Raw genomic sequence first — 9902 nt, 5'->3', positions numbered from 1 at the left:
CAAACGCATAGATATCTAGGAAATTTACAAATTTATCTAGAAAATGAACAATTGTTCTTGCATAATTCTAAGCGTTAATTTAAAATTAGATTTGACATGATGAGGACACTTATATAAGTTAGGTATCCGTTTCCCTACGGATCGATGATCGATTCATACCGGATCATGAGGGAATCCTCATACAATAAATTGGATTAAACTAATTGCGTTATGCGTCTCCAGGGCAAGTTGTTACTGCGAGACGAAATCATTTCATTTGCAATCTTGGAAAACTCAAGCTCGCTTCGTTCCCTGTACATTACGGGAATAATATGACGAAAAAGTTTGAGTTTAATTGGCGAATAGAAGTACCGGAATTATTGAGAAATGGTTCGACTTTTGATCGATGGTTCGAAGATAAAGAAACGACTGAATACGAACCTAATTGTATGTTTAAAGTCGACGAGTACGGTTTTTTTATTTCTTGGAAAAGCGATGGGAAGGTAAACATAATTAAATTTACTAACGTTTATTATCTAATTTCGTTTTCCTTTTATTTTTGGAAGTAAAACAAGTATCATATATCTTTTGATTTTATGTAGGATGGTGATGTTATAGAATTAGCTCAAGTCAGTGACATTCGTTATGGTGGAACTCCAAAGGTATCTACAATACATTTTGAAAACCCTTTTCGATTTAATCAATCATCTAATAATCCATTTGTAATTTTACTCAGGATCCAAAGTTATGCAATAAATTAAGTAAGCACGGGAATTTAGAACAATTGGATGAAAAAAGTTTAACTATATGCTCTGGAATCGATTATACCAATATACATTATCAGCACGTGGTATGTGCGGACGCAAAAACAGCGAAGGTAGAAATTCATTTTTATCGATATACGTTTGTAGGATTAACTTATCAAAGACGTGAAAAGTTTATATTTAAACGACTGATCGACAGGATTGGCAAGTTGGCTTACGATTGATCACACATAACACAAAAGCCAGTAATGTTTGTCCGACAATTCAATTAATGAAACAGTAAGTATTTATTACGATCGCAATCCATTTACAATGAATAAATCTTTGGATTTTGTATATTTTTATATATAGTTGGATGAGATTAAGAAGTCAAGTAGATCCAAAAGGAAAAGTTCCTGTAAAGATAATATCAAAGACTTTTGCGTCAGGTAAAACAGAAAAATTGGTCTATCAAGGATTAGCTGACTTGGGTTTACCTAATGGAAAGGTATATTTCATTAAAAACTAATCCCTTTTATAGTTACATACATTCAATAATCGATATTATCATTATATCTATAATTGTCTAAATATTTTTGTAGAATGATAAAATCGAACCGGAAGCGTTTACTTTTGACAAATTTTACAGTTTATACTTCAAAATTTGTCCCAGAAATGATATCGAAGAACTTTTCCAATCGATGTAAGTTTTAATAAAAATATATTTTTAATAGAAATGTATTATCCACATTGTTTGAATTTTTTGTATTCAGAACAAAAGGAAAAGCCGATTCCATAAGACTGGAGCAATTGGTAACATTTATGAACGAAAAACAAAGAGATCCAAGATTAAACGAAATTTTGTATCCACTTTACGACGAAAAAAGATGTTTAGAAATTATAAATGATTATGAAACAGACGATAAAGCAAAAACTGAGAGTAAGTATTATACGTATAATATTTTTCCCTCTGTAAGTAGTGATACAAGCGAGCAGGGGTTGATTCTACATGAAAAACCAAGTCGAAAATGTGGAATAAAAATGGTTCATATATTATTGTTTTGTCGTGGACAAATTTTCAAATTTATTTCCCTCGAAAACAAAATCTTTTTTATCAAATTAAAAATATATTTACTAATGTATATATATTAAAAAAAAAAAATATAGCACGATTAAAAAAATTGATCTAATTTAATAAGATAATATAAATATTTGTAGAAAGATTAACGAAGGATGGTTTCATACGTTATTTGATGTCCGACGAAAATGCGCCAGTGTTTCTCGATAAATTAGAAGAATGGATGGACATGGATCAACCACTTGCTCATTATTATATTAACTCGAGTCACAATACTTATCTCAGTGGAAGACAAATTGGTGGAAAGAGTACAGTAGAGATGTACAGACAAGTCTTGCTTGCAGGTTGCAGGTGAACAACATTTTGACAATGAATTATAATTGTGTTCTAAGAGATCTCTAAAAGATTCAATTGAAAAAATCATTATTTTTGTTATTTTTGTTTTTCTTTTTATAGGTGCGTTGAATTGGATTGTTGGGATGGCAAAGGTGAAGATGAAGAACCCATAATAACTCATGGAAAAGCTATGTGTACGGATATTCTTTTCAAGGATGTTATTTATGCTCTCAGAGACACAGCTTTCGTTACATCCGATTATCCTATTATTCTCAGCTTCGAGAATCATTGTTGCCTGAAACAACAGTACAAATTGGCTAAGTATTGTGATGAAATATTAGGTGACCTACTTTTGAAAGAACCTTTGAAAGACTATCCGGTAATTAAATGTAGATAATATTTTGTTCATAAAAATATCTGAAGAATAAATATTGAATTGGTATTTTTATTTTCCGATTGAACTTAGCTCGAACCAGGTTCCCCTCTTCCACCCCCAAGTGCTCTGAAACGTAAGATATTAATTAAGAATAAAAGATTGAAGCCTGAAGTTGAGAAGGTCGAACTAGAACTCTTTCGTTCAGGACAGTTTGAGGCAAAAGATGAGGTTGTTGAGGATGCCAGTGCTCCGGCAGCTCCACCTCCAGAACCTCCAAAGGTAAATAAAATGAAGACAAAATTTATTGCGGATGAATGATCCAAAATATTTGACATTGTCTATCTATTTATCAAGAATGATTGTGCAATGAAGTAACAAATAGCAAAGATTACAAGATTTTGAGTAATTTAATTCTTGGCAATTAATTGTTCGAACCATTTAAATATGGATAATCAAAAAAACACTAAAGATATTAGAGAAATATTTATTCGGTATAAGAATAAAATATCTGATTCGCGACGTATTAAAAAATGATTATATTTTGGGAATATTATTAATATTTCTCAGGAGGAAGCACCACCGGCTGAAGGTGCACCTCCAGGTGAAGGTGGTGCCGATGGTGAAGCACCACCTATTCAATACACAGGTAGTACAATGGCTTGTCATCCTTGGCTATCATCTATGATCAATTACGCTCAACCAATTAAGTTCCAAAGCTTCGAAACAGCCGAAAGTACGTAGTCATTAAAATTATTCTATTTCATGTTTTTGTTTTCTATAAAATTTTCATTTTCAATGAAAATTTTCCTTTACTCATTCTCTGTTTATCATCGTAGAAAAAAACATACATCACAATATGTCATCGTTCTCTGAGACGGCGGCTTTGAATTATTTAAAAACACACTCGGTTGAGTTTGTAAATTATAACAAACGTCAAATGAGTCGAATATATCCAAAAGGAACAAGAGCTGATTCTTCAAATTATATGCCACAGGTTTAAATACTTATTACATTCGATATCTAATTCAATTTATAATTAATAATAATTTTGTAATATATATGTAGATAATAATAATGACGAAAATCTTATATTTAAAACCTAGCTAAAAATAATGAACTTATTCTCTGAGGATTAATCTGAAACTCGACTCAACAAAAATCTTGATTTCTCTAGGTATTCTGGAATGCTGGTTGTCAGATGGTGGCATTGAACTTTCAAACCCCTGATTTACCTATGCAATTAAATCAAGGTAAATTCGAGTACAATGGAACTACTGGATACTTATTGAAACCTGATTTCATGAGACGACCCGATCGTAATTTTGATCCTTTTTCCGAAGATGTGGATGGTGTTATCACTGCGCAGTGTTCCGTACAGGTAAAACATTGTATCAAAAACAAAATAAAAAATAAAAAATAATATTCTCAGATAAAGTAATAGTAAGAAAGTGCACAAATAATATTGGATCATTTAACAACAGATAATAGCAGGACAATTCTTGTCAGATAAAAAAGTAGGAACTTACGTTGAAGTAGATATGTACGGTCTACCGGCCGATACTATAAAAAAAGAATTCAGAACAAGAATGGTACCTGGAAATGGTTTGAATCCAGTCTACAACGAGGAACCATTTCTATTTCGAAAAGTTGTATTACCTGACTTGGCTGTCCTCAGAATCGGTAATTTCAATTAAATTAACAAATGATATCAATCATCAGTCATTTGATAAAATGATTTTATATATCTATCCTTTGTTACAACATTTAGGTGTGTACGAAGAAAGTGGAAAATTACTTGGGCAGAGAATTTTACCATTGGATGGTCTTCAAGCTGGCTACAGGCATATATCGTTGAAAACTGAAGCTAATTTTCCAATGGCATTGCCTATGTTATTTTGTAACATCGAATTAAAGATTTACGTGCCAGATGGATTCGAAGGTAATCATAATAAGATTCATGCGAAATCAAATTTGAAATATCTATCTCTTTCAAAATTGAAACGCTAAAAGCAGAGCAAATAAATGTGAATTTTAGATTTCATGGCCATGCTATCGGATCCGGGTGGATTTAGCAAAGGCGCGGAGAAGCAAGCGGAAACCATGAAAGGACTTGGAATTGAACAGACCGATGCTAAAGCTGACGCTAAAAAGAAAAAAGAAGAAGAAGCTAAGAAAGGTACACATACAAATTCGCCATTATTTTTTTTACGGATTCAATTAAAAATTAAATTACAATTTAAGAGGAATGGAAGCCAGAACCAATCACGATAGATACGCTTAAAAGAGAAAAAACATACAAAATGGGAAAAAAACAATTGAAGGAATTGGATACAATGAGAAAGAAGCATCAAAAGGAAAAACAAACAATGCAGAAAAATCATTGTTCAGCTATCGAAAAATTAGTAAAGGGTAAAGAGTAAGTACCCCTGTTATATATATATTTTTTTTTAATTTTTATACATCGTTTATTTAATCTAATTGCAAATCTAACAGGGACTCCGAATGACCTCGTCAATCTTTTTTCAATCTTTTTTCAATCTTTCCTATGACTTTTTAAATTGTCAGGCACAAGGATTCCATATTTGTAATGTTGAAATAGGACAAATATTGAGTGCATTATGTGCGTTTAGAAAGACCGTCATTTTCGGGGCGCAGCGAGTCGTTGTATTAGGCTTAGAACTTTTCTTCTTTTGGAAATGGTTGAGTATTGGGTGTTACTGTGTGCACAGTTTATGGTCCTAATAGACCTCTGCAACTGTGTAAAGTTTCAAAAACATTGGTGTTTCGAAGCTGGAGCTCTTGTGAAATAGAAATATATATTTGCAAAAATAGAGATATATACAAATGATTTATAGAAATAGATTTAATAACTATTATAAATGATTGTTCTTAGTAAAAGTGCGCTGGTCCAAGATGCGAATGTGAAAAAGGTAATAAGTGAGCAAACAGCACAATGGTCGGCTATGGTGGAAAGGCATAGAAAAGAGGAGTGGGAAATGTTGAAAAATCAGACAGAAGTTGGTCGGGATGAATTCAAAAAACTTATCGAAATTGTCCAAGCAGCGCAAGTAAAACAGCTACAAGCAAAACACGACAAGTAATAATGAAAATTGATATTATTATACATTATTATTAATTTGTTGTTAGCGAACATTTATCAGATTGATATATTTAGCATTAGGATAGCATGTGGTTGCTATTGCGATTGAAATAGCTACTTTGTAATTATAGATAGATGTAGATATATATGCAAATGATTAAAATAACAAATTTGTGTGCGATCACAGAGATATCAAGGACATGAATGCAAATCAGGCTAAGATATCTGTAGAAACGGCAAAAGAAGTGATGAATGATAAAGCTCTTAAAACAAAAGGTGATAAGGATCGTAGGCTTCGAGAAAAGAAAGAACAAAATACGAAAAAATTCATGCAAGAAAGAAAAACTGTACAAATCAAACAAGGTCGCGAAATGGAAAAGCTTAAAGTTACGCACGAAAAACAGGTCGCCAATTTGGATAAAGATGTTGAAGCGGTAAGTGTTTATACACACCCATGTATACAATTTTATTTCTAATATTACATATGTATTTCTCACGGTTGTCATCTATTCGACAAAACTTTGAGTATATCTTTGTACTTTATTATACTTCGATATACATTTCCCTCGTTAAATGGATTTACGTTAATGGACAGTACAAATAGTAAAAAATAAAAGGCGAGTGTTTTTTGGAATTTTCCTCATGAAATTCGAAATGCGTCAAAATGGCGCGTCCCGTAAACCTACAGTTAACCGAGTGTTAAATAAATCAGCATAGCTATTTCAGGGTTTAGCTAGTCATTTTACGAGTTAACGGATTTCATAAAGTAACTCTAACAATTTTTACATAGCCGGTCAACAATGTGTTTACGTAAAATTATTAAACAAATGTATATTTATGTTTCAGACAATCGAAATGTATAAAAACGAACCAATTCAATATGACTTGTCATCTAAAACTGAATTTTACGTATAAAACTTTTATTCTCATCTCAAAAAATATATAATTGTCGTATTTAAATATAATATCTTACTTAATTTATTATGCACGCGATTTATATACTCTTTTTTCAATTTTTGATACTCTTCTACACAGAAAACAACACATTTATAATAATATATCCTTATTTATTGAGTTAAGTATCTTTTTATCTCGGAGTTCAGAAAGTCATTGTTACTCTAAGAAAACAACGTGTTTTTCATACGTATATCTATAAATAAGTCAAAGGTTATAGTAAGATATTTATATTTCTCCCAGTTGATTTCTCTACGTGAAAAAAAATGTGTTGTGTCTCGCTGTTTGGAGTATATTGTACTTATTATATTCAATGTGTATTTACAAAATGAAATTTTTATTCTTTCCTTTGATGGATTTTTCAATGAGCGATTTATATTTTAAAAAATATTATATAATATATTTAAATATATATGTTATTTATAAGAATACATTCTTTGTTTCAATACATGAAAATAACTTATTTAAATTCATACCTATATATGAAGAAACACATATTATTAATAAATTTAGGATTTAATAAATAATCTTTCCACTTGATGAATCAAATTAGAAGATTTCTACAATATAATTTGTACACTTGGAATTAGTTATTGTCATATAATAAATTCACTTTTTGTACACCTAAATGTGTGCGTTCTTTTGTCTTTTATTTATCACACTTTTATCAATCGTTAAACTTAACTTTTAACGTTATTCTAAAAACTGCTACAGGAGGTAAAAAGGAAATAAATATTAATTTTAAATAAAAATCAACGAATGAACACAAAATCTTTGAAGAAATCTTTGGTCAATCGAAAATTTAAGAAATTGCTCTAAGTACTTTTCTCCTTTTTTCTATTGATAAAATTTTGAATAAAAGGCATATTGTACACCCTCAAAGAAAGGATTGAACCTGCACAAGCTCCAACCCAATAAACAATTACATGTTCCATAAAAGTTGTTCCTAAACAACCATACTTCAACGATGTAGCCAACGCAGGATTGAAGTAGCCACCGGAATAATTAAACGCTGTGAACAAAGAAAAATTCATTCATTTATTTTATATAAATATAGGCATACGTAAATTTACAATTTAAGAAATAAAGTATATGTTCAAACCTGCAACGACTAAAGAAGTTCCAACGAAGGAATCGATGATAGTACAGAAAGTTGAATTAAATTCGCCTAATCCACGGGATACTATTCTGCATATACATGTTGCTAGGCATTCTACAAGTGCACCAAATATAACAGGCACCTTTAACACGCGAGAAGAATTATTAAATTCTCTATAAGACTGTTGTAGTGAAAATATGCAGTCCCATTAAAAGAAAAATACGATGTCTTTGAAATGTCGAAAAAAATGACCTTGAGAAAAAAATTCGGTCCATCACCGTATCGGTGTCTTCGAACAGAATATTTTCTCCTTCAATATAATAAAGCATAATAATATTTAATGCTATGATAATATAATATTATAGATATGATTTTTTGGCTTTTTTATACCTGCAAATCCGTAGTGCAATCTTCAAAAGCTTTATTTTTGTGCGTAGGTACGATTTCTAACGCCCACAACAATTGTATATATCGAAATACAACGAGGCCACCAATAAGTTCTGCCCATATTAACAGAAAAGCGATGCGCAAAGATTTCTTTCCTTCTACAGCTTCTTCGAGATGCGTATAAGGACAAGCACTGGCATCGTCCCAATTCAAACTCCACCAAATCGTTAATACGAATAAATATATCGCGTACATGGATACTCCCCAATTATCAGCAACTATAACGAGAATTTATTTTTACAGTTCGTGTGTATTTCATATTTTCATAAATCGAACTGTAATTAAAATTTTTCTTTATTGATATATATCTTACTTATAATCAGTTCAAAACAGGCACCGCATAATTCAGCTGTTGCTATTCCTTCGAGAAATAAAGATTGTATCAAAGGTTCTTTTATGTAATAAATGACATATCTTCTCATCCAATATGCGATTAAACTCGTTAATAGAATGTAACAAGTGGATACAGCCAAAGCAATGATGTTCGGAATCATGATGAAAAATTATTTAAAAGAATAAATTATAAAGAAATGTAAGAAGATCTGCAAAATATAATCAATAATTAAAAATTTCGGCGTGTTGAATTGAATTATAAGATCGCATATTTAATACTTTAATACGCATATTTTAAATGATGCAGTTATTAACACGTTGACCGTTTTGCATAAATAAACATATTTATCTCTGTTACACATTTTTTCATTAGGGTTTATTTTTACACAAAAAATATCTATACTTTTTTAATTGTAATAAAGTTTGCCAATAATTTTTATTATTACAGAACATTCTACATGTTAATGTAAAAAAAGAAAAAAATTAATCAAATTTACATCTTACACAAGGAAGAATTCCGTATGAGTTTTTATTTCCGTTTAAATACGTTGTATGAATTCGAAAGAAATGAAATTCATTAAAACTAAATTAAAAATAACTCATTAAAAATAAATTAAGACGCGATTCGTCAGTTGGTTTTAAAAAGGATCAAATAAAAACTTTATCATAAATTGTTTCATTTACTTTTCATTTTGTTCCGTGTCTTGTAACAATACTGTTAGGTTTAATATTCTAGAATACATACAACGTTAAGGGAATTATTGCATTATGCAATACATGTCGCGCTTAGCTTCGAGTAACGGTTTCAAGTTTCTCTGTATCTGTTTTCCAGATGAGATGATAATCAAACAATATGTATTAAAACTCGTACGACGATTGTCACCAATAAGAATCACTATGTGTCACTAATCGATCTAAATCTCATTGATTTGGATCACTATTTTTTCATTTCTTTTACTCTACTTGTATCTTTCCCGGTATTCATAGACTGCACAGAGTAAGATTTAACTCGAACAAGTTATTTAAGCTAGCAAGTGATACATATACATCAACCATATATGCATACATACAAAGTGACTTTAAATAGCTGTTAGATACCCGAATTACTTGATTATAAAACAGTGCAGCGTTTTAACATCTATTCAGATTGACTCGGGCAAGTGTATTCTCTGTTTATTTCATATAAATTATTTCTATGATATTTTTATTCTTATTTGTTGCAGTTTTAATTGACTAGGTATATCGCGGGAGTTATACTAAATATTTTTTTTTTTAATCTCGCGAATTAACTGTTTTTCGGCATTGTGCCATGTTTTTTATCAAGAATTGTATAAGAAATAATTATGAAAAAAATTGCTGGGTTCTATTTTTTAAAATATTGACAACTTTGAAATAAAAAGAAAAGAAAAACAAAAAAAAATGTTTTTCTTTTTCCTAATATTAGATATATTTGCGAT

General features: G+C 30.5%; 2 protein-coding genes across 3 annotated transcripts; one reads left to right on the top strand and one right to left on the bottom strand.

The window, feature by feature from the left end:
- Positions 1 to 210: 210 nt before the first annotated feature.
- On the top strand, positions 211 to 6931 carry LOC106793975 (1-phosphatidylinositol 4,5-bisphosphate phosphodiesterase-like). The gene is made up of 20 exons (XM_014761312.1): positions 211 to 482; positions 582 to 641; positions 716 to 856; positions 943 to 1022; positions 1095 to 1230; positions 1325 to 1425; positions 1496 to 1662; positions 1941 to 2151; positions 2257 to 2515; positions 2603 to 2791; positions 3080 to 3245; positions 3349 to 3506; positions 3687 to 3890; positions 3994 to 4192; positions 4281 to 4451; positions 4548 to 4688; positions 4754 to 4928; positions 5406 to 5609; positions 5800 to 6046; positions 6459 to 6931. Exons 1-20 carry the CDS (start codon positions 312 to 314, stop codon positions 6525 to 6527), a joined length of 3249 nt encoding a protein of 1082 aa, XP_014616798.1. The 5' UTR covers positions 211 to 311; the 3' UTR covers positions 6528 to 6931.
- Positions 6932 to 6972: 41 nt separating this feature from the next.
- On the bottom strand, positions 6973 to 9554 carry LOC106793978 (aquaporin-12A). 2 transcript variants are annotated; one of them, XM_014761316.1, is made up of 5 exons: positions 8950 to 9554; positions 8426 to 8654; positions 8056 to 8330; positions 7669 to 7807; positions 6973 to 7578 (listed from the first exon to the last, which is right to left on the bottom strand). In XM_014761316.1, the coding sequence occupies exons 2-5, from the start codon at positions 8604 to 8606 to the stop codon at positions 7382 to 7384; spliced, it is 792 nt and encodes a 263-aa protein (XP_014616802.1). In that variant the 5' UTR covers positions 8607 to 8654; positions 8950 to 9554; the 3' UTR covers positions 6973 to 7381. The 2 variants fall into 2 exon arrangements, with proteins under 2 accessions (XP_014616802.1, XP_014616803.1); XM_014761317.1 differs by having other exon boundaries at positions 9191 to 9554.
- Between the last annotated feature and the right edge of the window lie 348 nt (positions 9555 to 9902).

Source organism: Polistes canadensis, unplaced genomic scaffold, assembly GCF_001313835.1.
Source record: "Polistes canadensis isolate GaletaPanama2010 unplaced genomic scaffold, ASM131383v1 scaffold_21, whole genome shotgun sequence".
Lineage (NCBI taxonomy): Eukaryota > Metazoa > Arthropoda > Insecta > Hymenoptera > Vespidae > Polistes > Polistes canadensis.
This window is presented reverse-complemented; position numbering and strand designations above follow the sequence as displayed.

What these genes read in the sequence shown, in the direction of transcription:
- LOC106793978 (XM_014761316.1), bottom strand. Translation starts at nt 8,606, where the DNA reads ATGATTCCGAACATCATTGCTTTGGCTGTATCCACTTGTTACATTCTA. An exon ending in ATTGCACTACGGATTTGCAG is followed by an intron (nt 7,808 to 8,055) that starts GTATAAAAAAGC and finishes CGCGTGTTAAAG; the next exon opens with GTGCCTGTTATATTTGGTGC. An exon ending in AACTTCTTTAGTCGTTGCAG is followed by an intron (nt 7,579 to 7,668) that starts GTTTGAACATAT and finishes CTTTGTTCACAG; the next exon opens with CGTTTAATTATTCCGGTGGC.
- LOC106793975 (XM_014761312.1), top strand. Translation starts at nt 312, where the DNA reads ATGACGAAAAAGTTTGAGTTTAATTGGCGAATAGAAGTACCGGAATTA. An exon ending in ACAATTCAATTAATGAAACA is followed by an intron (nt 1,023 to 1,094) that starts GTAAGTATTTAT and finishes TTTTATATATAG; the next exon opens with TTGGATGAGATTAAGAAGTC. An exon ending in AACCTTTGAAAGACTATCCG is followed by an intron (nt 2,516 to 2,602) that starts GTAATTAAATGT and finishes GATTGAACTTAG; the next exon opens with CTCGAACCAGGTTCCCCTCT.